The 26,960-nt window shown below is 30.4% G+C and overlaps 1 protein-coding gene across 1 annotated transcript; it reads left to right on the top strand.

The window, feature by feature from the left end:
* Positions 1-194: 194 nt before the first annotated feature.
* Positions 195-26,514, top strand: LOC145324482 (serine/threonine-protein kinase Nek8-like). The gene is made up of 33 exons (XM_080167066.1): positions 195-241; positions 611-702; positions 1,103-1,164; positions 1,608-1,685; positions 3,368-3,454; positions 3,701-3,801; positions 4,094-4,190; positions 5,166-5,212; positions 5,313-5,428; positions 5,667-5,760; positions 6,189-6,293; positions 6,486-6,543; positions 6,710-6,788; positions 6,883-6,992; positions 7,279-7,355; positions 7,743-7,812; positions 8,066-8,164; positions 8,615-8,734; positions 9,883-9,927; positions 11,634-11,698; positions 12,160-12,235; positions 12,423-12,467; positions 12,720-12,791; positions 13,311-13,407; positions 14,194-14,234; positions 14,488-14,514; positions 15,950-16,009; positions 16,278-16,309; positions 16,635-16,734; positions 17,006-17,065; positions 17,497-17,570; positions 25,897-25,942; positions 26,223-26,514. The coding sequence occupies exons 1-33, from the start codon at positions 195-197 to the stop codon at positions 26,271-26,273; spliced, it is 2,430 nt and encodes an 809-aa protein (XP_080023192.1). The 3' UTR covers positions 26,274-26,514.
* The last annotated feature ends 446 nt before the right edge of the window (positions 26,515-26,960 follow it).

Here is a 26,960-nt window from a genome sequence, read left to right as displayed (position 1 = left end):
TGCCCTATTTATTTTGTAGCAATTTAGTATAGGAAGTTGGGGTCAAAATAGCTATAAAATTTCTTGTTTGAAGTTTACCTTCTTATAAAATCAACAATTGAACCATAAAATCATAGTGAGGGATGTACCTTATACATGAAAAAGTTTATTACAATAGTTTTTTTTTACTTATTGATTGATTGCTCACTAGTCAAATGTGCTCCGCAATAAGATACATGCATGATAACAACGTTCTACACAGGTAAGATTATCTATCTACAATCTATCAATCCAGGGATCTAAAGGGATAACACAGTGGCTGATAAATTTATGCACATTACTGATGATTGATGATACACAAAATTACCCCTCCCCTTCACATAAAAATTTTACTCCTAAGTTTAGAGTTTAATAAGAAAACTCAAAAATCAACCTACAGACTTTCTGTAAATGAATGTGTTGATTATAGAATTGGTACGCTCCATAAAATATACCGAACTGTTACAGGAATTATTTCGTTAAGTTTAAAAACATTGTTGCTTTCCGTTACGAACGGTTAGAGCTATTCGTTAAGAACGAGCAGAGAGACGGACTGACGACCGTAAATCTAGAAAGACTTTTTTTTTTTTAGAGACCTGAAAACTGCCAACATTTTCCTGACCAAAGATAGTCTTGTAAAGGTTGGAGACTTTGGTATATCAAAAATGCTTTCAACTAGACAAGGTTTATATAATTTACACTAAAACAAGGAAGGCAAGATATATAAAAGCAAAGCTCTGAAATCAAACAGTAATACAAACGAACATGAACACTTCAAGAGTCATATCTTAACAAGCAGACTTTTAATTTAAAACTGTAAAGATTGTTGCAAACTGCATAAATACAGGATTCTGTTTAAGAACATACTTAAATCTTTTAAGATTAAATTTTTTAGAAGATGATTATTTTAGATTAGGTTCTGTTTAGTAAAGGTTCTACAGGACTAACTAAGAAATATGCTTTAAAATTAAAAATAGGGGGGAATTGGTTAGGTAGTCAAAAAATAGGTTTTTTTTGTGAAAGCTTCAAAAATGTTTTTTTTTCTGATTTAGGATATGCATAAATTATTTTCTAAATATTTAAGGTTATGCCAATACTGTCCTTGGAACACCTTATTACATCAGTCCGGAGATGTGTGAGGGAAAGGTAAAACGAACAGGTTGAGATATCCCCCCCCCCCTTATCTATTAAGAACCCGTTAAGGACCCGAACTGTTGGGGTTAACTAGTGGCCTTTAGGGGGAGTAAGGGGCAATTTATCTCGGGTGGGTTGAAACTGTGGAGGAGAACCATTTCAGCCCAGAAGTCTGCGAAATCTTAAGCTACAGACAGCCAAACATCCTGTTATTTTTTATATAATAATTTATCTCTTTTTATATTACTAGTTGATTTAGCTTAGCCTTATTAAGGAAAAACCTTTAAAGGTTAACTACATATTTACCCTCTGGTAAGCATTTGGGGTTGTTATGTTGAAAAAGATACATCCCTCTTAAAATGTCAAAATCGAGAGGTAGCGTCAAATTTTTATTATGCTTCGAATCTATACATCTATCTAAAAAAAATAATTATCTATTAATATATTTTTGCTAGATTTATGATGAGAAATCAGACGTTTGGGCCATGGGATGCATCCTGTATGAAATGGCTTGTCTTCAAAGAACTTTTGAGGTAATCTTTGTCCTGTTCTACATATTGTTATGCTTTTTTAATGGAATATTCGTGGGTATTATGACAAGAGAAAAGTTCTCGTCAATTTAGGTTGCTAACATTACTATTGGTCAGTTTGTTCATCCAGTAAGAGGAGAGGGGATGGGATCGTTTTTTTACCAGCTACAAATTTCACTCTATTAGAGTACATTATAATCTTGTGTAAGATCAAATTAATAATACATTCATTCCTATTTTAGGGAGTAATGCATTTGTTTGTCCTTTAAAATCTCTATAGCCAATGAATCGATTGAGTTCTCAATTTTAGGCAAGCTAGGTAAAGGGATGGGTTTAGGTTATTTTATTTTTTCAGTTTTTCTTTTGCTCTAATCAAGCCGAACTTTAATTTTACATGATAACAGCAGATAATATTTAAATGAAGAATATTTCTTTATATAATGTATAAATAAATGTACAAGGATGTCTGTCTGTCTCCGGAGTCTATTGTGTGTCTTTACTTTAAGATATATATCTAAGAACCTCGCAAGAAAAATACCCTCTCTTGAAATTTTTTGGTTTTGTTTTAAAACTAAAATTGAAAGTAGAGGATCGAATGCCCTTTGGGGCCTCTAGGGGCGTATTCACTCATAAGACTTTAGTAGAGTACAAAAAAGGAAAAAACTACATAAGATAAAACAAAGTATTGTAACATTATTAGAAAGACATATGATCATTATAGATTACAAGTCTTGGATAAAAGCCTGATCTTTAAAACATATTTATCTTCTCAAATATAAAGACAATCCTGAAAAGTAATGCAATTTTAAAAGTTAACAGATAATTTCGCGGTATATATTGGAGAATAATAAAAAAGTGCACGGTTTTTTAAGGATTTGGCCTAAACCTATGTTATTAATATATATTACACTGCACTGTAAAGAATTTTTCCTATTTCCCAAGGTTAAATCATTTAGAAGTCTATATAACAGTGAGACCTACTGATGGATTACTTCGTATTGGAAGAGAAATAATATTTAAATAATGACCTTATACTTTTTATTATATGCTCTACTAAAACAAAAATCTTACATGAGAACTATCACTACTTCATTTTTAATAACTAATTGTAATTCAAACATTAATGTACCAAGGATATTAGTTGACTCCGTCATAACCAGAGATGGAAAAATTAAATTTTCATGTCAATGCTTAGACAATGCCTTGATTCAAAACGCATTACCATGCAACGTTAGATTTTCTACATAAAGATTGCTTTAAGAGCTGTCATAGTTAATTTTACGACTTTATTGAACGTCCCATTGATTAAATATGCTCTCCTATTACACAGTTGTTCATACATGTATCTAACTATATAATACATTTCCTTCCGTGTCTAGAGATTCTTATTTTATAAATGGATTTTTTCTTTAGTCTGTCTATTTCCTTTTTTTATATAAAAGAATAAACTTTTAACAAGCCTAACAAAATAAATCACTGTAAGTTACCCTATTGAGGGGGGGGGGGGGGCATATAGTTGTTTGCAAATTACAGTTATTCATTTTGACTTATACATAAGTTTTCTGTATGGCTAAGTGAATTATCTATTTGGAGGATTATTTAAGTACCAACTCACAAGTATTTAAATATCAAGTTAATTTTGCTTTATAAATTGTTTCATGTACAATCTCTTTATCTAAACTCAGGGTTCAAATCTGCCAGCCCTTGTGAATAAGATTATGAAAGGACAGTTTGCCCCAATCAGGGGTCCCTATACACCCCTCTTTAAACAGGTAAATTTCAGATTTGTTGCTCAAGATCCTTGAAAGAAAAATGCACTTAATTCACTTGGGAAGTTTTTTATAAGTTCTAAGTGTGGTTATTATTTAAGCGCGGTTTTCAAACATATACCAAAAGCAAATAAGAAAGCCTAATAGTACAGACTATACTTTTATTTTTAGCTAATAAGCTAAAGCTGTTAAAGAGATTTAAAGTAACATATTTATATACTAAAAATGTAATGTCTGACCTTGTTTTAGCTTGTTAGGGATTTATTACAACGAGATCCTGAATTTCGTCCATCAGCCTCTGAAGTTTTACTTTCAAAGCTACCATCTTTGATGATTCAACAAGAAAATAGGTAAATGCAAAAGATGCTCCATCCATTCTTATGTTGATGTCTACTATTAAAATTATCCATCTATTCTACTATCTATCTATATATCTACCCAAGTGTCTTTCCATCTATCAATCCATTATCTAAACATTTATCTATTTATCTATCTATCCATTTATTCAGCCTTGTATCTACTATATATTTTTCTATCAATATCTCCATCCACATTTCTATCCATTTATCTTTTCATCTATCTATTTATCTATCCATCCATAGATCTATCTATCCCTCTATCTATCCATTTGATTCTATGAAGGTATTTTGATGACATGGACCTGATAGATAATGAGAATGGCAGCCAACAAAAATTAAGAAGTAGCAGACCGTTACGATCTGTTCTTTACTATATGAAGGTGATATCGGATACGCCCCTAGAGGCATGTAGGAGTATTTGATGTAGTGATAGAGGAAGTCGACCCTCGACTTTTCATTTTTTTTGAGATAAAGAGGTGAGAGAAAATCATCCATTGGGTGGAGGAATTTTCTCAGGGACTCTTACTCTTGGGAGGGTCCCAATATGAACCATTGATTATATAATTACTAATTGCATTGCCCTTAGCCTCTAAGGAGGATGGGAGAGGTAGGAAAATAGCCTAAACCACACAAGACAACTATAAAGCTACCATAAAAAGAACTACTAAATTTAATTATTTGCGAGATCTTAATAGACATTTTTATTTTTATTTTATCCTATTCTATACTTATACTTTGTATAGTGTATAATTGATTGCATATAAAGCATATTTCCACATATCCTAGGCAAATTAGTATGAAGGAATAATATGTATATTCTGTAATATAGATTGACAAGTTGGCAGCAAGGCAAAGTACAACAATCCCATTAATTAACAAACATTTCCTTTTTCATGCATAATCTTTTCTTGAACAAATCCTAATATAAAGTAATATGAAGTTTATCTTTCTGTAACTATAACTACATATAACTCTACAATTATCTTTACAAGTAAATTTTTAGGAATAATTTTGTTTTCTTGTATTTTAAAAGTTATATTACCTACAGTTTTCAACTTTTTATGTATTAAAAAATTCAAGTACAACACTTTTTTGCCTCTTTATTTAAAATTGAAAAATACAAATGTACTTTACAAAAGCTTCATTAAGTCTTTAGCATCAAGTGTATTATGAATTTTTTTTTCAAACTTAGAATAAATATCAAATTAAACCTGATTAAATCTGATTTATAGCAAAGAAAATTTCTATGAACTTTAAAATATGGGAATTAGGGAATGGTAAAGCAATAAAAAGGTACTTGATATTATTTTGCCTTTAACAACAGTTCACCTTAAAGATCATTTTTAACCATTTAGGCATGTGAATCTTCTATCAATCTAACACCCATTGACCTACCTCCTAGGTAATACTAAATACTTTTAGAACATAAAAATATTTAGTTTGAAATAAATAAATTGCATTTGAAATATTATCTTTTGTATGTTATAATTGTGATTTTTCAGATCAATAATTCAGCAAGTATCTGTGAGTGACACCCACATTATTGCTCTCACCCTTGATGGATTTGCTTATACTTGGGGAGAAGGCAAGAAGGGTCAACTGGGCCATGGTGAACTAGGTTAGTGATATATTAATGCATATTTTATTTATCATTTAGTAGACCAATTGTTTTCATAAAGTAGGTTATTAGTTAAAAGGTTAGTTAATTAAATGAATATTTATGGATTGATTGATAGATATAAACAATAAAAACGTTTCAATTTAATTTATTGAGAGGAAAGATTAATAACAAGATATTAAGGTTAGTTATTTTGATAGTTTAGAATACATATCTTTAATGATTGATCTAAATCTAGAGAACTGGAGATCCAAACCATTGGCAGTAGAAGCACTGAAAGGAAAGGCAATAACCAAAGTAGCAGCTGGCACTGGTTTCTCTATTTTTGCCAGGTATAAACATTTTGTGCTTTCCCTCAAAGTTCCTATCAAGCACTGATAATCCCCTATCCCTTATTTGAGAAATATATTGAAGTAAGAGAAGGGTGGGGGTCGTTTATTCCTACAAATAGCCCATGTTCAGGCATGCCTTCTGCCCGAAACCTGTGGGGCTTCCAAGTACTCAAAATAAGCTAACCTAGCCTGATCAAAAAACAAACAAAAAGATCCCCTATTTTAAAAGTAATGGGTGGAATTTCTGTGCTCAACCTGGCACTTATGAAAAATTGCAATAAATTTAATAACATCATTGTAATTTATGCATTCTGCTTTTCTGCTTGGTTGGTCCTCTTTCATCACTAATTTCTAACAATAAATTAGTGTTATCAATAACCTCACATAGATATGAAATCTTAAAATAGATTTTAGATTTTTCTATCCAGTGACAATGGTATTGTGATGACTTGTGGAGATGGATCTTTTGGAGTTCTGGGTCATGGAGATTGGAACAGTTTATCAAAACCTAAACTTATTGAACAACTGCTTAGGTAATTATATTTATTTGCAGTTGATTATAAACTTATGCAATCCAACCATTTGTGTCACTTGTGTTTCACTTAAGGGTACATTTCTGCTAAATGTAACAAGATGGCTACCCTGCCTAAACTTTTATTGAAATTCATTAATCATCCATAAATTATAAATAGATGCAGTACTAATCCACGATTTCTCTCATCTAGTGTTGATGTGGTAGCTATTGCAAGTGGATCAGAACATGCTGTAGTAGTAGGTGGCCAGGTATAAATCATCATTAGTGATGACATTTTGATTTATCATTTTCTTTAATGCCTACTCATCTTTCAAATAGTAAAATTATGCTTAGAAGATCTATTAGTTTGATGACAAAAATATCTAAATATCAACTTTTAAATCCATGAATTGAAGAATTATCAATAATGTCCAGGGGGATGTATATTCCTGGGGTAGAGGATCTACAGGCAGATTGGGTCATGGATCTGAGGAAGATGTTTGTGCTCCAAAGGGTAATATTATTTTACTTTTTGACTTACTAGCGGCTGCGCCCCTAGGTTTCAAAATTAAATTAAAATTATTAATCTACTTTTTTGAATTTTGTAGAAGTTGTGTTAAATACCGAAGAAATCTACATTACTGATGTAAGATGTGGTGGTGATGGTACTATTCTTATTTCAAATGAAGGAGATTTGTATGCTTGTGGCAGCAATAAGGTAATGACAAATGATTTTGGATAAGGCTACGTTGATATTTTTCTTAAAAGTGTCCAAGGAGATTGAAAGGTACTTAAACAAAACTGTTCTATGCACTTATTTGAAACAAATTTTCCATGTTGATAGATTATTCTTAAAATGCAACTTACTTCTTTACTTGTTCATAAGAACATGCAATCGTATATACATCGTAATGTACTAAAGACTGGAAGAAATATATTAAGTAATTTCAATACAGGTTTTAATTTTACTCTAAAGTCACTTTATTTTAAAATCTTCTGTTCAGTTCAATAAGCTTGGACTAGATGAAGCCAAAGGTTGGTTCTTCAGTGGAGAAGTAGAAAATTCTTTGATACCAAAAAGGTGAACAGTAACTTATTTAACCCAATCCCTTAGGGTAAAAGTGGGGAGGGGAGAATACAGGCCCTCTTCTATTATTCCTATGTCTAAATATATATGTAAGAGAAAGAAGTTTATTATTAGGAGACTTTTCAAGTCTAGTAATTGTAACTAGAAATTTAAACTTTTCTATTATCACCACCCTGGCGGCAGCCCCAAGATGCCTGCAAACCTTACAGTTCCAAATGAAAATGTATCCCAAAAACAAATTTGTAATCATCTAACTAAGTCTAAAATAGAAGCTCAGAAATGGCAAATGTTTAGAAGAAGGATTTTGGTATGAAAATGTAAAATATATGTAAATATATTTAATCAAAAATAATCTTAATTGCAAATGATACTTTTTTCTAGAGTTACAGCAGTAAAGCACAAAGTATATGATGCTTCATTGGGACCCTGCCACACGATTATTCTCACAGATGTATGTATTTTCCTTTTTTTTATTAACTAATTATACTACTCGTGGCTACGCCTCTAGGGGCACTTGAGGTGGAATATCTTGATTTACTCAAATGTAAACCTGTTTGGATGACTTAACATTTTTTTGAAAAGAGGGATTTTCATATTTTGGTCAGGGTTAGACTTACATTTGATTTTTAAAATTTTGAAAGGCTTACATTTAGCTGAAGGGTTGCTGCTGAGCCCTCATCAATACACTGTTATTAATATTTTAGATGGGACAAATGATAACATTTGGAAGAAACTCTGAGGGTCAGTTGGGTAGAGGACATACCAAGTCAACAAGAAGCCTGGATCAAGTCAAGGGAATGCAGGTAATATAACCTTTGATTTGTTTTAATTGTAAATGAATTTGCTAGATGCCAGGAAGGTAGCCCTATCAAAACTAGTAGAATTTTATAAATACAATTTTAATGGTTTAAGTAAACTATTGGGCATTACATAAAAGTTACAAAGGATTATAGATGTGAAAGAGTGTCTTGAATAAAATATAAATCAAGGCTGACATATTATAAGCATGCTATTATAAATGTCGACCATTGGCATCAATAAAAAATGGTCAGGGCTGATACTTCACTAATATAACAATATTCTAATAATATTATGACTACAACCTTATGTTTCTATACATCAACTATAAATACAGTTTTATAACATTTATGAATGGATCTGTTCCCAAACCGCTTTATTAACTAAAACGTTCAACTTCTGCTGCTTTTAGCCTATACTAAAGATTTCTTTAATTATATATTTTTATGTTTCAGCTTAGGATTGGTGCAACTGTTAGTTGTGGCTCTACCTATACACTAATATGTAGTGTTGACAATGTTTTGTACTTTTGGGGTACAAGAAATATTTCTCCTGATAGCAGACCAACTACCCAGGTATAAAATTGAATAAGAGCGTATCACCTCTTTTGACTGCATTCCCTATAATTTTAAAGTCTTGTTCTAAACTTTTGGGGCCTAATATAAATCAAAATTGTAAAATTCAAAATAATTATAAAATATTATCGGAGAAACTTTCACAACAATTTTATATAGTTACATTTAAAAGGTAAAATATTACAAATATATTTTGCAGAAGTAAAATAAATTGCAAAATACTTTACCCCACTTAATTTTCCAAGAACAAAAGGGTGATAATACTAAGTAACTTTTTCCCCTTTCATAGGGAAAAGTGAGGAATTGTAATAAGATGGAAAATTTCTGATAGACAAAGTACTTTTTAATTTCCAGCACACATTTTAAAAGTTTAAAATTGAACATATTTATTTATATTGAAACAATTAAAACAGTTGAAAATCTATCCGTTTCCCATGGAAAAAAGCTTTTTGAACAATTTGCTAAAATATAAAAAAAGTGTTGAAGTTATCAAATTGATTCCTTGAATTATTTCAAAGCATAAAGGGCTATTTTCAAGAGTTGTATTTTAAAAGTTTATATATGTGTACTTTAGTTCAAATCAGTTCATAAAAATTAAATTTAGTCTGTGTTTTACCATGTAAAAAAATATTTGTTAAACATTTTGTAATGAAAAATAAGGAAAAATACAGTTTCACATATTTTAAAGTTGCTCATTGTACAGCAGTGTAGAGCACATGGTTTTGTCAGGAGGATATAAAACTTGAGGGTGTGAAAAATATGGGAAGAAAGATGTGCCCAAGTTAACTTTAAGGGTGCGTTGCCACCAACTTCTGCAAGCTTTTATGATATAAAGCATAACAATTAACATTTTTTTAATTTATCCATCTCATGGAACTATCCCTTTCACAAACTTTTTACTTATCCATTAGTACGATTAGTTCCATAGAAATTGAGATCAAATTTAAGTTTTTTCAATTGAAAAATATGATAGGAATTTTAAGCAAATCTTATTTTTAAGAAAATAAAATTTGTTTGTCATTTAAGAGTTATATGGGATCTAGAGAGATATTGAAAAGACAAACAGTGTAGAGCAGCCAAACCAATTTAAATTTAAATAGTTTAAATCTATGTTTTTCTAAATGTCTAAATTATTTATTCTTTTTTAGGATGCCTTCAAAGTCTCATTTAAAGACGCAGACAATGGTTTGATGGTAAGCATTTGTGTTTACAGCCCATAAATGGAAATGTATTCAATTCTGGATAATAAAGTAGTCGGCTACATGTCTGTCTGTTTGGCAAGTTATATTCCAAAACTTTTCAAAGCTTTCCTAATAAGCATAACAATTTATCTAGAAAATGGTATTTTGGTTTAGTATTTAAAAATGGTTGTCTATGTCAATGAATGCAATAAATTAATTGTAAGTGTCTCATTTTATATCCCTTTCCTAAACCCTATTTTTGTATGCATAGTTACTATATAACTAGGAAATGTAAGTCAGGCATCAAATACAAAAGAAGGCCAATTATTTAAAATACCCGCTTATTAAAAATTTTGTAAAATGATTGCCTAAATTAAGTATCTGTAAAAAATGTTATATTCATTATTGGCTAACTTTTTCTCTATTTGTGATATTCAACACTTAGCTGTTCTCTTTAAGCCCAAATTGTTCTAGCTTTTATTGCTGCGATGCTTAGTGGCAAAATTGTCCTTATTATTTAATTGACAACACACTGAACATGTAGCAGACACATATTTTGTTACAACCCCGTCCACATAATCGATATATATTCACATGGATGTTGAAACAGATTTTCATGGACTCTAATAAAGTGATATTCCCAGCTGTCTAAATTAACAATATCCCTCCCCTCCCGCCTCAATACAACTCATTTACCCCATTCCTTTCTAATGGATGAATAATAGACCAATAAATGAGAACCATTTTAGCAACCTAGATTATATGACAATTTTTCCCCTGTCAATATATCCACGTATACTATATCCATTAAACCCATTGAAGTTGATCATATTTGGTAGAAAATCAATTTTATTAGTACACTTAACACTAAGCATCATTTTCCCCTCTATTACAATATGTACACTATTCTGTTAGGGACGTCAAACATCTTTAACAAACGAAAAATATGGATATACATACAATGGTAACATAAAGAGAATCCTATAATATAAAGTAGTGAGGTTTTTTGTTCAGTTTTTTAGCCTTAACCCCCCCCCCCCCCCTCCTACACATTCTTTAATATATTGGGCGATGTTAATGAAATAAAAGAGGAAGTTAAGAACTTTATCCTAAAATAGAATGTTTAGTAGACAATCTCCTTTTTTAGCAAATTGATGGGGTATATTGTCTGCAGGGAAAAGTAATTCCCCTTCTCCCCGGGCCCCCCCCCCCCCAAAAAAAAGCTCTTGGGATAGATCTAACCTAATACCAATACACTTAATTTAATTTGATTTAATCCTAAATATATTGTTTTAAAACTAAAAGTGCTTCCTAACTGTTTGAACACCTCCTCTAATTTTCCCCTGCTCTCTTAAAATCTCTTGAAAACTCTGAGACACTTGAGAATATATTAAAAATGCTACATTTACACAAACGTACTTTAAGATAATGTATAAAATTACATTTTTATAATGTTAACATATATATCATATGATATATGATTGAATGTTTTCTGAATTATTTGATCTTATTCTTGTCTTAGAGTTTTGATGAGGGATATATTAATGAAAGTTTATAATTTCTCTCCATCCAGATTAAGCAATTTTAAAGCAATAAATTTACAGTAGATAACATTGGATAATAGATGAGTTTATTTTTCATTTTCATATCCACAAATCATATTTTCCTTCAAAGTCCTTTTTTGAATTTCTAATCCAATTTTTAACATCTTTTTTAAGGAGTCAAGTAAATCATTTATGGGACAGACTCACCACTCTTACTCTATGTCTGGTCATTTTTCCAGGTAAAGTTTTTCTTAAAATATTTATCACAATTCCAGAAAGGCTCCTGAAAATTCGTGTTCCAGGGGGCGAGGAGCCTATTTGACCCCAAGGTTATCTAGAAAACAGTACGATATATAAAAACACCTAATTATAGAATTATAGAAAGGAAGATTGATATCAATTTTAACTCTGTTCTTAAAGTTCTGTTTTACAATAAAAAGTATAATAATTTGGTAATGCTTCCTAAATTTTTTTCAATTAATCAGGTTAAAAAAAGCCCATCCGTATTTGATATAGACTTTTTGATTTATTATAAGCTGTTTAATGATAGCTAGTCGGTCAAGTTAGTTGTAATTCAGGACGCAATTAGAGTATTTTAGACCTTAGTAAAACATTTGACCATTTAATCAACTTATTTTTAAGTAAGATGAAAAAAAATTTATTTTAATATGTAAATTAAACATAAACTTAAATATTGTAGGGGAGAAAAGTTGGTATTAAAGGATGTGGTTCTAGATCCCTTAGAAATTCTTGCATTCTATGCTTCCCCTGCTCAGGTAAGCATGTAAGATCTCTAAACTTTAGTACTAGAATTTTTAGGGAAGATTTATAATAGTATTTGTCTTACAACAACCTTATATTGAAATACTCCAAAAGATTTAAATTGTTCAAAAAAAAATTCAAATACCATAAACTTATTTTAGATTTCACAATATATCTAACTAATTTTATTATTTGTTTTAGCTTGAAAGAGGTCACACTACAGCATTGGATAGTATACATTGTCAGGTTAGAAATTTAATCATAATTATTATTTACGAGTAAATTTGGAATTGAAGGGGAACAAAATAACAATAGTAGCATTTTGACCTAAACTAAAATCATTGTTTTGACTGAAATGATTAAGGCAAAATTTTGATAAAAAAATTTCTATAATATTTCTATATTTTTTATTTCTAGGGGGCACTTTACTTTAGGAGGGGGGGGGGGCATTTTTAAACCACATTTTGATAGTTTAATTTCCCACCTTATCAATTTTAGAATCAGAATATATTCTTGAGTGTCAAGACAACATGTCCTCTGGCCAAAGTAGGTCCTGATGAACAAAATCAGGTAACAAATCCACTAAAACAGTTGATCTGTCCATCCACCAATTGCATGGTTATTTTTGGTTCGGCGTGTTACACTTGATGAGTCCAAAAGGAAGGGAAGTTTACCGTATTATACATTTTGGAGTTTTAACACCCCCATCATTCACGCCACTGCACTGATTGGGTTTTAGCTTATGCTACACCATAGAAAATTCGAACTTACCTTTTCTGGTATGCCTGGTGCATGACATCAAAAAAGAAAATGTAGAGAGAATCAACAATATATGGATAGGATGTTTAATGATTATTTAATCATTTTTTAGAAAATAAACCTTTGGAATGTTTTGAATATTGTCAGGAAAAATTTTGTTAATTTAAACATCATTGTTTAATTAAGGGTTAAAAACTTAAAATCATAGACAGAGATTATCACAATTCATTATCATGCAATGAACTTACTTACAAAGGTCTTGCTATCAACGAGTTTCTTCAATGATTGGTGTTGCTTGGCTAAATAATGTTTTCAAAACTTTGTTTGAAGGGAAGTCCTGTTCTTGACATGGATGAGAATGAAGATATACCTGAAGAAAATCAAGAAGAACTTGATCAAGATTCAAGTGATTCTCAACAAGATTTTGGTAAATGATTTGTTATTTCTTAATAATTCTTTGCAAAGTGTAAAAATAGTGAATTAGATGCCAAAAATAGTTTTCTATTTAGAACATTTAAATTAAAATTGACATTGATACTAAGGGGAATTCAGAATATTAGAGTAGCTTTGCTACTAAAAGTAAAGGGTTGAAAAAAAGAGTCACATTGATGAAATGATTAAATTAAAATAGGATGAAAAGAGATTATGAATTAATAATGATTTGAGTAGAAAATAGGGAAAACATTACATCATTGAATTTTAATAAGAAAAAAAAGTAAATTATTTTGCAAACAAATATTATATCAATTTAAAGACATCTCATTAAAAACCTATTTGATATTGTCTTGTTTATAAATTGCCTAAAAACTGTTAAATGACTTTTGACTTGATTTTTCATATCATTCTTAATTTGTTATAGAGTTACTGCACTTCTAAAAAGGAATATGCAAGCAGCTACTTTAAAGCATAAGTTTAAAATTTGCTATCATAATTTTCATTTTATATCCATAATATTTCCAATTTATGATACAGTTTTCAACAATATTAAATTCTACACTCCAGACAAATTTAGAGGATTAAACAAAATACAAAATTCTTCTAAATAAACAAAACTTCATTTATACAAAAGAATTTTTCTCAACAATTTAGCAAGATTTTGAAATTAGAACTTTTAGTTTTTATATTATATTTTATTGCTCTTATGAACTTGACTGTTCTTAATAATGTGCAAAAAGACAAAATCTTTGACTTAATACTTCTACCTTTTTTTAAGAAACGTCCTTCATTCCTGAGTGGTTAAAAGCTGAGTTAGAGGTAAAACATTTCAATGACCTATTGAATTCCTTAGAATACTATTTTAAAGTTTTTGTTGTTGAGTTATTTGAGGGATTTCAGGCAAAAAATCTGTTCCCATGAAAAGGGCTTAACTATCTTTTCTCAAAAATAAAACAAGTAAGCAGCAATGTCTAAAAAAATTGAATATTTGAACCACCAACTGAAATTCTCCTTCAAATTATCCAAATTTTAGTCAAAGTTGTATTGATATCTAATTTTGATTATTTTTTAGGATGCAAAAGAATCCTCACATCACAAGGTATCTTCAATAACTTCTATAAAAAAGTCACAATAAATATAGAAACAATGAAACACTTTTAGAGACACTGCTCAACTCATTATAGTTGAAAGTAAGTGTCTATTCTTTCTAAATTTAAATTAATCCTTCTAATATTTGCATATCAGAGAGAATTTATTAGCAGCAGTAATTAATTTGCAAGTGAACCATTTGTAGCTATCCCACCATAAACACACAATAAACACAAGACATTAGCTTTAATACGAGTAGGAGAAATGTATTGCCCCATACATGTAGGCAAAAATTTTTTTTCTATACACATTACTTAAAGAAAAAGGTCCTAATAATGAGAAACAAAATAAATCTTGTGCAGATAAAAATTATTGGTGGAAAAGTTTGGATACTTTTTGTTTTACCAACCAATATAAAAATAAAGTTATTAAAATTCAAAAGCTAACAAATGAGTGAACATATTCATAAAACATAAGTTACTTACTTAACTTAATTTACAGTCCACTATTCTCTCTAGTATACATGGTCCACAAGATTGATAATATATTTTGCAATAGTGTCTGAAAGAAGAATTAACTGAAATTAATCTCTCATCCAATTTGTCTGTTAAATTTTGATAAAAATTGCATAATATACAGGGTCAAGGTATAGGTTTTAATTATAGTAATATGACTTATACTCAAAAAACTAGATTGAAGAGTCCATGAGAATGTTATTCTGTATCATGCGAAAGAACAGATAATTCTTATATTAAATTCACTCTTGTTAAAATTATCATATGGATTTGAAACCTGTACCTTTCAACAGTATGTTTTTTGTCTTGCTCTATTAATTTAACAAAAAGTATCTTTTAGTATACATATGAAAATGCAAAATATTAGACTTTAAAGTGTTTCATCAAAACATAAATTTAATTCTTCATAACAGAACATTGAAGGAATTTTTTCTTCCTTTAATAATATAACATCTTTATTATTTTATCTTATTTTGGACAAATTATTTTATGTGTTGAACTAAATAAACAATTTTTCGCAATGTATGATACACAAGATATAACAGACATCAGACTTTAAGTTTGTTAATTTGATATTCATCAAAAATGCCTTATTGTTGAAACTTTGCACAATGTTTCTTTTGCAAAAACAAGAATGAAATATTAAAATTCTGCCATCAAAATAAAGTTAATATTAAAAGGTTTTAGTCAGATAACCTTTAAAAAATGGCTGTCTATGTCTTATTTCTTTTTTGCCATAGAAATTAAATCTCATAGAATAGACAGACACACAAATACAGAATCTGTGCAAAATATTTACAAAAAAGTAATTTGTCTAATTTGTAAATAGTAACAAAATGCAATAATTTTCTCATGTCATTATATATGTAGATTGTAAGATTTAAAAATAAGAATTGGGATAAAATATTGAATAATTGTTTTATTTCCTAGCACGGAGATAGAAGGAGAAAACGAAGGAAACGCTCCAAACACAAAAGTTCCAGATCAAAGGTTTGTCAATTATTTCTCTGCTTTGACAAGAGCATTTGATAGAGGTCAACACACAATTTTTGGTTGTAATACAACTATTATATAAAATGCAATTTTACACATATTTGGCATATTAGATAAAAGTTTTAATATTTATTTTTTTAATATTAATATGTAAAGAAACCTTGTACTTTTAATTTTTTTTATCCCTTTAACATTTCTTTATTTTTTATGATATTGGAGCATTAAGCATTATAATGTACTATCATCATTAAAACCTTCTATTTAGGATTCAAGAAGACATGCAGATGATGAACCAAGGTTTTTTTTTAAAATCTTAAACCAAGGATAATTATGACCATAATCAGCAAAGCACAACATTATCTTGATATAAATGAGAAGAGTTTTCTCGGGGCTAATCTTTAAGGGAGAGGAAGTGTTATATCTTCCCTCCAAATAGCATCAAACCAATTTTAAACTTAGAAGACATACATACATCAAATAACTTAACATATAGATTTCTTCTTAATGGACCTAATGCCACGAAACCTAAAACCTAAAAAAATGCATGTATAACTTTTGTCCATACAGGCATATGGAAAGTAACCAGTTTTTGTTGTTTAATTGGAATAATTATTTATTTCAGAGTTGTTCATGAGCACCAACCTATACATAAACCTCGACCAAAAGTTGAAGAAATTAATCATCCCAATTTTGTGAGTCAACCCAATCAGGGTAATAAAGAGGTTTGTATTTTATAATGGATATAGAATACGTGGATATTGAATTTTTGTCGACAATCTAGGTTCCTAATATAATCAGATATATGTCAATACGATGCTTCAAAGTCATACAAACAATACAATCGTCAATGTAGGTTCCTAATATAGTCAGGTATAGGTCAATACGATCCTCCATGGAAATACAAACTATAAAAATAATCAAATAATCATTGACTTCTGTAAATTTCTGAGATATTGTACATTATACAAATCCACTGTAATTTGATTATTTTAGAAAGCACTTGAGAACAAAATGATGCAAAAGCTGGAGAAGCAATATGAAAGAAGACAACAGGTTAATATTGGAAAAGCTACGCTACAATTTGTTTGCATTTCCGCCATTTCCTTCAATGATTGGTATACTATATATGATTAATATCAATAAGGGGGACTGCCATTTGTACATTGCGCAAAAGTACGGTAGATGTATTTTTACCTATCGAAAAGTATGGATGTATTTATGGCAAGTTAAATTTTAGCCGTATAAATGACAAAATATTGAAACCTTCGGCAAAAGTACATCTAACATATTAATTATACTCTCAATAATACAACCGTAATTGGCAAAAATAAATCTTTCTAATCTAAAAACATGGCGAATTTCAATTAATAAAAACCGTCAAAGATATACATTATTTAGGGCTTCGCTACTTATGTCAAAAATGTCCCCAATGTTCATGATAGTTTATTGATTTTAAATTATTTTCAAAACTGCTCATTTTATAGGAGATTTTGTTAGAAGCCGAGTTAGCCGTGAGAGCGAGAGAGGAAGTTTTAAACCAAGAAGTTCTAAGACTAAGGTAATGATCTTTATATATAAGAGAATAGAAGATAAATCTATGTACATCCACTCTTATAATAATCAAATTAGCTAATCAAGATTTGATAAAAATCACAAAGTTTTTAAGTCAACATTTACAAAACTTTGTGAATCAATGTAATTGTCAGTCCACTGTACCCTTCCTCCCTGAATAATTGTAGAATCATTAAAAGTTACGCATACCGTTTTGCAAATCTAGGCCTAGATTTAGCGACTCATTTTTGAATATTTAAACAAAATAAAGATTCAACACTTATATTTACATAAATCTTAGTATTGTTTACTGTATCTAAAAATTGTACGTTTTAAGTTCATTGAAAAAAATACCCTTAATAAATATATATTTATTGACAAAAAAGTGCAATTTATGTCAAATTAACGTAAATGTTTGATTCATGCTAAGTTCAAAGCTTTTAAAGTTTCTAGGAAAAGTAAAAAGTAATTTCCATGAAGAATACTAAAATTAAGAATCCAAGCTTTTTTTCCATCTTAATGATGTAAAGGCAATCTTATTGATCACAAAAAATTCTACAATTTATTGAGCAAAGCAAAAACATGCGAAGAGAGGGTATCAAAACCCCCATTAAAATTAAAATATGCAAGGCCTACTTTTCTTTTTTCACTCAGTGCATGCTAATGGTTCCTGTCTATTTTGCTACAGGAAAACTTTGGGTTTAATGATTTTTTTTGTAATTTATAATTTTATTCTAACAACCCTATATTCTTAACCCTTTACAGTCGGGCCCCTTCCCGCACCTTAATCAGTCGGGGTGGGGGCGTTCAACGCCCCCCCTTATTATCTCAGTTCCTATTAGAGCTAGAGGGCTAAATTTTTTTGTGCAAGTCCCCTGTTTGATAATGAATTTCCGACCTTTCATAAGTCTAAGTCAATTTTCGCTTCCTTCACCCTTTTATTTAACAACCTTTGTTTTTAGGTCCTTTTTTACTTAAAAATTTCAAACGGCTGTAATTTTCTTATTTTTGAAGCTAGAAGAAAAATTTTTTTCCAGAAAATGTTTATCTTTATGTAAATTTTACATTAGAAATATCAAAATATAAATTTCAGCGGCCGCAGCTGTACTTGGCAGCTGCCAGCCGCCGCAGTCGGCGGTCGGCAGGAAAACGGCGGCGGATCTTCATGAAATTTTAATACGTTATGTAGACATGTAAGAAAAGCTTAAGTTTATTCTATTCTATTTCAATCTGCATGTTTAGCTTATAACTTAAAAGTGTAGTTTAAAAGCAAAATATATCTATTGCTCTTAAAACTTAATTGATTGATTATGAAACCCATATAATTGATTAAATAAAAATATTCCATTTAATTTGTAAAATTAAATTTGATAGTGATAGCTTTATACTAAACTTTTCAAAGATCCTAGAAATTATAGGTGCATCCACTATAAAATTATAAAAATATTCCCAAAAGAACAGTTATAAAAATACCACTGTCACATTTAAAATTTTATTCGCTTTGTTTATTATAATCAGATGATTTATACAAATTGTAATGTTTTAAACCCTTTACAGACCTACATATTATACAAATTATGAGTTGTTGCAGCTACTCTGGTTGAGATCCGTCAGTGCACCTTGCCTTTTAAGTAAAACTGCTTAAAATTTGACTATGATTCCTACAGTTTTATCATTTTTAGTTGTTTATTTATAGGAACTGCAAAATATTTCATATTACTTGTTCTTTGCGCTACTTTAGGACTTACTTGTCCTTGCTAATTTAAAAAGTAATTTTACATAACAGTGAAATGTTTATAGAATTGAAGAGGTTCTTGGGAATCCAGCTTAATTTTGTAACAAGCTATGAAAGATGTACTGCCAGTTATTAAATGTTTTAGAAAGCTTTATATTGATCCAAAGATCATTTTAGATTTTATCCCCAAAGGGAAAACACAAAGCTAAATTAAAGGATTAAAATAAAACAAGAAAAATATATAATATGCAAAAGTTGCGAAGCACAGAATTAAATAAAGTAAAGGAATACGAACACTAAACTATAGCTGATTATTAGCAAGGAAAATTTTTTATTTATTTATGGGCAGAGGGTAAACTCTCTTTGTTGCTTTAACACCTACTTATTTTTGAATAAAAATTCAACATAAGGGGATGGGGAATAATTTTTTTCTTAGGCTAACCCCTGTGGGGGGCCCTAACTTTGTGGGGCTACCCAGTACCCAAAATAACCAAACTTAACTTGACCAACCAACAATCTCTACAAAACAATTCAGAAATCAATCTGAATTAGCATTAGAGTCCATTCTATTTTAGTTACTCGTGAGAAAGACAGACATAGAGAGTCAGAGAAGAGTCATGATTATAAAAAAAACTACAATTTGTATAAATCATGTAGTTATAATAAACAAGGCGAATCAAATTTGAAATGTGACGTGTATTTTATTGATAGTAGGGGGTGGGGGTGAAGGGGCTACACATACACCCCAAATGAATTTTTGTATTTTATTTAGTGTTCTTTAGGGAATATAGAAATATTATTTACATTCTTTAGAAGCGAAGCTACTCTATTTGTCTTAAAGCTATTTAAATAATCGTTCAAGAGCTACTTTGGTTGCTTTTTTCTTTTCCCCTCCGTCCTATATTTTTACCCCGGGGTTGAAATTTACATTTGGAGTGGAGTGTTAATCCCCACTAACCTAAAAAAACAATTTCGATGAAAATGACAAAAAATTAGCAAACATTTTCAGTGGCTTCGAAGGATTGGGAGAGTATTGTATGGGGGGGGGGGGAAAGGGGAGTTATTTCGATATTTTTTAGTGGTTTGAAAGGTTTCCCTTTTAAACCCCCCACTTTTGAACGTCCCTACTATTAATAATTTTATTTTTTGTATGAATATTTGTTTGAAAGTGCTTTTTACGAGTTTATATGAAAGGGGTGAAATAAAAGAGTATATAGTTATAGACCAATATGTATATGTTTTGTGTAGTTGTCGAACTTTGGCATAATAGAAGGTTTTAAATGGTATTAAAGATGATAAAACAAACGGCACAGTTAAATACTTTCTTAAGGTCTATGTTCGATTATAAATCGCGACTGTTTATTGGCTATGGCATTTACACACCAACTCAGTAAAAGTATGTAAAACGGATTATTTAAGGCCACAAAATCAAGATTCTAATTGACAATGATCAAAGCATCTAGCATAACTCTATTAGAAGAATATGGGGAGTGGGAGGGCAAGAGGTTAATTTATAGCCTTGGGACCATCACATAATAGTCAGGGTTTTATAATAGGGTTGATTATTAAGAGGTTAATTTATCACAAAATTGTCAGGGTTGTATAATGGAGAAGATTAATAAGAGGTTAATTAATAACCTTGGGACCATCATATAATAGTCAAGGTTATATGATAAGGTAGATTTTTAATATATTAACCTATTGCCTTGGGACCATCAAATAATAGACAGTGTAAATTATTTGGAGACTGACTTAGAGCCTTGGGACCTTGGAAAGTTGTGTATCCACCCCCCTGACAATAAAACAACACTCCTTTTGTTGTAAGTATTTCGCCTTCTTAATCTGTTGTCTCTGATTCCCCCCCTTAATCTTACAAACCTCGCGATTTCGGTTTCAGGGATCCATCACATAACAGTCAGGATAATGCAATAGGGTAGATTATTTGGAGGTAAAGAAATAAAGTTTTTTAGCCAATAGATCATTTTAGGTTTTTTTATCGCTCGTTAATGTACTTAACCCTTTACAGTCGGGCCCCTTGCCGCACCTTAATCATCCCTGTTTGATAATGAATTTCCGACTTTTAATAAGTCTAAGTCAATTTTCGCTTCCTTCATCTTTTATTTAACAATCTTTGTTTTTAGGTCTTTTTTTACTTAAAAATTTCAAACGGCTGTAACTTTTTTATTTGAAGCTAGAAGAACAATTTTTTTCCAGAAAATGTTTATCTTTATGTAAATTTTACATTAGAAATATCAAAATAAAAATTTCAGGGCAGCAGCTGTACTTGGCAGCTGCCAGCCGCCGCAGTCGGCGGTCGGCAAGAAAACGGCGGCGGATCTTTATGAAATTTTAATACATTATGTAGACATGTAAAAAAAGCTTAAGTTTAAAATTTGAAGTCTCTAAGTCAAAAATTGCGGCCACAGGAGCCTTTTAAAGATTTCTGGAGACCTGGAGGATCAGGACCTGCAGGATCATACCTGGAACCTGAAAGTGACTTGAACACCTGTATTTCATATAAGGATGTACTACTAGAGGATTTTTTAGTATTTTTGTATGATAAAATGCTTTGTTTTAGTCAAAAAAATATTTTTGCTCTTTACCTGGATGACCCTGCCAGGTTTGCTGGCATCCTGTGCCCGCCAGGATGGAGATATTCAAAAAATTCCAACTCTCAGTTATGTGTCATACCCATACTTAAAAAGTCAAGCAGTTTGGGCTCTTCATCTTTCACACACAGAAAATGAGATAGAAAAAACCGGATGGGGGGGCGTTCAACGCCCCCCCCCCCCCCCCCCGACCGTTAAGGGTTAATGACACTCTAACAATCACAATTCATTTTTCATTTTCAGGAACCGTTGAAAGAAGAACGTAAGCCGACATTCAACTTTTGATTTTAGTTTCGAAAAGAACTCTTTATAAATTTGATGGGGTGTTTTTTTTTTAAAGGGTGATTATTCTTAGGAGAGTGTAGGTACCAAACCCTAAAATTGGTATATACCTTTGCTGTAGAACTATGAGGTACAGATAGACAGACACACATCCATTTTTTTTTATATAAGTATAATAAAATGCACTTGATGGAACTACCCCTGTCAAAATTTGCTTTGTTGTCATACAATCTTGTTTGTCAATTTTTATTTTCATTGGGTGTCAGTTTTTAAATAATATTTATCTACAACCTTTCCTCCAGTCAAAAGTTAAATTATCTTAAAATATATTGATTTCTTTGTCCTCTCTGTACTGAAATTTCGTCCGACTGATTATGTTCTTGTGTACCTAAAGATTTTTAAATTTAATTCAATATTTCAAATAATTATCCAAAATTTAGTTGGTGGGCTGCCCCACTTTCCACTAAAAGAGAAAGGGGGTGGACACAACCAACTAAAATTTTGGATCATGGAAAGAAAACAAAGTCATTCCTAAATTAGGACAGAAGTCACCTTCCTAGGAAGGACATAAGTAGCCTTCCTTAAGTGAGAATTTGTTAGATGAAGGGCATAACATGCCTCCCTTAACAAAGATTTTGCAAGATTGAGGACATAAGTAGCCTCCCTTCACCTCAAAAACCTAGCTTTTTGATCCTTCACATAGCAAAATCTTGCATAAAATTGTTTTTTGGTCCATTACATAGCAAAATATTGGAAAACTTAGCTTTTCTGTCCTTCACATAGCTAATTCTTGCAAAACATAGCAAATTCTTGCAAAAAATAGCAAATTCTTACAAAACATAGCAAATTCTTGCAAAACATAGCAAATTCTTACAAAACATAGCAAATTCTTACAAAACATAGCAAATTCTTGCAAAACATAACAAATTCTTGGAAAACTTAGCTTTTCTGTCCTTCACAAAGCTAATTCTTGCAAAACATAGCAAATTCTTACAAAACATAGCAAATTCTTGCAAAACATTGCAAATTCTTACAAAACATAGCAAATTCTTGCAAAACATAGCAAATTCTTACAAAACATAGCAAATTCTTAGAAAACTTAGCTTTTCTGTCCTTCACATAGCAAATTCTTGCAAAACATAGCAAATTCTTGCAAAACATAGCAAATTCTTGCAAAACATAGCAAATTCTTGCAAAACATAGCAAATTCTTGCAAAACATAGCAAATTCTTGCAAAACATGGCAAATTCTTGCAAAACATAGCAAATTCTTGGAAAACTTAGCTTTTCTGTCCTTCACGTAGCTAATTCTTGCAAAACATAGCAAATTCTTACAAAATATAGCAAATTCTTGCAAAACATTGCAAATTCTTACAAAACATAGCAAATTCTTGCAAAACATAGCAAATTCTTGCAAAACATAGCAAATTCTTAGAAAGCTTAGCTTTTCTGTCCTTCACATAGCTAATTCTTGCAAAACATAGCAAATTCTTACAAAATATAGCAAATTCTTGCAAAACATAGCAAATTCTTGGAAAACTTAGCTTTTCTGTCCTTCACATAGCTAATTCTTGCAAATCATAGCAAATTCTTACAAAACATAGCAAATTCTTGCAAAACATTGCAAATTCTTACAAAACATAGCAAATTCTTGCAAAACATAGCAAATTCTTACAAAACATAGCAAATTCTTGCAAAACATAGCAAATTCTTACAAAACATAGCAAATTCTTGGAAAACTTAGAATTTGCTATGTTTTGTAAGAATTTGCAATGTTTTGCAAGAATTTGCTATGTTTTGCAAGAATTTGCTATGTTTTGCAAGAATTTGCTATGTTTTGCAAGAAATTGCTATGTTTTGTAAGAATTTGCTATGTTTTGCAAGAATTAGCTATGTGAAGGACAGAAAAGCTAAGTTTTCCAAGAATTTGCTATGTTTTGCAAGAATTTGCTATGTTTTGCAAGAATTTGCTATGTTTTGCAAGATGAAGGACATAAGCAGCCTTCCTAATGTAAGAATTTGTCAGACAAAGGACATAAGTCACCTCCCTTAAGTTAGATTTTGTTAGATGAAGGACAGAAGTAGCCTTCCTTAGATCAATTTCCAGTGACTTCTGTCCTAATTAGGAATGACTTTGTTTTCTTTCCATGATCCAGAATTTTTAATGTTTCTTGGTATCTCAACGTTAATTAATACGTAAAAAAAAGAAAATAAAAATACATTTTGTAATTGAAAGGTTTAAGTTGTGCCACCTCTCTGAAATAAAAAGCCTCTGTCTTTACATCTGTTTGTCTGTCAGTCACACAGAGTAGCTCATTATCACCTTGGAAGTAGAAAAAAATAAGATGAGTACAGAAAAAAGAAAGTTTTTTTTTATGAAACTGAAAATGATTTGTAAAAATATTAAATGAGGAAAGTTTAAATGTTTAAAGTTAAATTCTGCACACAATTTTTAATGTCCAATTTACTTTCTGCAAGGAATATCCTATTTGAGTTGTTATGAGATGTTAACCACCCAACCCCTTCAAGCATGTAAAAAAAATTTTCATGTTAAAAAGTTTTAACCAACAGGACGCTCTATCCAGGTACCTGTGTTTTCTGGTGCCAGGTATGCATCTCAACGGTCATTCTGAAGTCAACAAGTTAGAAATGAGAAACACAACCCCTTAAGGGTCGGAGTTGGGGGATCCATACAATCCCACCTCCCCCCCTCCCCTAAAGACAAAAAGGTTAAGGTTGAATATGCCAGAAGGCAGCCACTGTATAATCTTGTTAGTCTGTCACTCATAATAGAAAATAGTTATTTCTATTTGTATTCCTAGCCAATGGTGAAAACATCCACAGTATACAACTTCTTTAAGAACATAAAGAAATACAGTCACAAATCTTGGAATATTAGTACTTGAAACTATTTTTGTTCTTTATTTTTTGTATCATGAAAAGGGAAAAAAGAAGGTTAGAAACATAATGTGTTTTTCTTTTCAAGACTAAATTATAAAACCTTTTCCATTTTTATTACAAAATCTTATTTTTCTCTCTTTAAATAGATATACTCTTTTAAATCAAGGAAAAAGACATTATATAGTAGCACATCCAAAGTCATGCTTTAAATTTTTGTTAAGAAGAATAACTTTGAAGTGTAATACGTAGGGATATTTGTGATAATCAGAATCAATATCAAACGAACGTATGGACGGTCTAGTGAACGGTCATACGGACTGGCCTAGGAAATTATTGAATGTAATTTGAGTGCAAAACGAAAATGGAAAATGACTTTTCAAAATTGCTGCAAAGGTTTCACTAAATTTATAGTTCTAATCTCAAACATTTTGGATTCTTTTATTTTATTTCATCTAACTCTAATTCATTTAGAAATGAAAGGGATTGAATTAGTTATACAAATGTATATAGGAAATTTAAAGTACAGTTAATTAGATAGATACATGTATAGAAAAACAGAAACAAATGGATTAATAGAAATCTAGTTTGATGAACATACACATATAGATAGATATGTAGTTAGAAAATTTTATATGACACTGAACGGATGTTATTTCTATTTTAGTCTGTTTAGGTTTTGAAAAATATGTTACAAATTTCACAGAAAACTCATATTTGGTATACCTCCAGACAAAAGAATAAAAACAAGGATATTATTTCCTAAAATCATAGAAGCGAAACAAATATGATAAATCATTTACAATTTAGGGAAGAGTTACAAGAACAACGAAGAAAGAAGGCAGAACTAATAGAGGTAAATTTGCATTTTTATGTTTTTTCGTCCACCCGTTCCAGTTTAATTACCTGACGAAGACAATAAACTTTGGATCTTATCAGATCACAAAACAAATGAACATCAGCAACGATATTGCTTTAAAAAATAGGCTGCCTAATCCTATTATAGATGTACCTATACTTTTCGACGTTAATTATATTCTTAAAAATTATGCTTAATTGTCCAAGGATTCCCAAACAATACATACTAATTGCAGACATACCACTAGGAAACGAAAGGATATATATATTTTTTTTAGGACCAATCGAACAAGAAGTTTTCTGGTTCAAACAAATGTATTGTAATGTAAACTTTATATCCAAAAGAGGCGCAACCATAATCATCGGATAAAATTAATATTGTGCTCTAAAGTAGACAGACGAATAAATATTTAAAAAGTATAGTTCTGATTGTCCAATATATTGTGTACCTACAAATTTAAATAGATCTATGTGTAAAGAAATAAAATTTATTTGATTCTAATGTAATTTAAAGTATGATAAATAAATATGTATGTAATCAAATATGAAATATAATTTCTTAATATCTAATTGTATTAGTTTAATCTAAATAGACAGAGATAAAAATAATCTAAAATAAACATGTAACGACAGTTTAAACGAAAGCCCCGTCACTGTAAGGAATTTCATACGAAGGTCCTTAAATATCGACCCTTCTAATTTTAATATTTGAAAGAATATGAAAAAAAAATTGAGTGGGAATTTTTGTTCCAGAGCCGATTAATCTTTTGAGGATGGTGATAACCTCCCCGAAATAGGTTTGTGCCTTCCCAGGACCTGTTACTTTCATATAAGGTTACCATGTCCTGGCTTAATCTCGATGTCTGCAACAATTATAACTTTCAAACTTCGCAGACTAAATTTGTACTCAAGGTTGGATATTCGCAAAAGTTGTCTGCATTTTAAGAACTAGCCGTATGTGCTAATGAGAATTTTTTCCTTTAATAAGGATTAATGTTGATCTGTTTCTTTTTATA

This window comes from Acartia tonsa, chromosome 7 (genome assembly GCF_053477335.1).
Source record: "Acartia tonsa isolate MP-2025a chromosome 7, ASM5347733v1, whole genome shotgun sequence".
Taxonomy (NCBI): domain Eukaryota; kingdom Metazoa; phylum Arthropoda; class Copepoda; order Calanoida; family Acartiidae; genus Acartia; species Acartia tonsa.
Note: the sequence above shows the minus strand (reverse complement) of the source record. Positions and strands in the feature narration are given on the sequence as shown.

Coding starts and splice junctions, on each gene's coding strand:
- LOC145324482 (XM_080167066.1), top strand. CDS start 195: ATGTGCTCCGCAATAAGATACATGCATGATAACAACGTTCTACACAG. Junction 3,802..4,093: donor ATGATTCAACAAGAAAATAG/GTAAATGCAAAA, acceptor GATTCTATGAAG/GTATTTTGATGACATGGACC. Junction 16,010..16,277: donor ACAAAAGTTCCAGATCAAAG/GTTTGTCAATTA, acceptor CCTTCTATTTAG/GATTCAAGAAGACATGCAGA.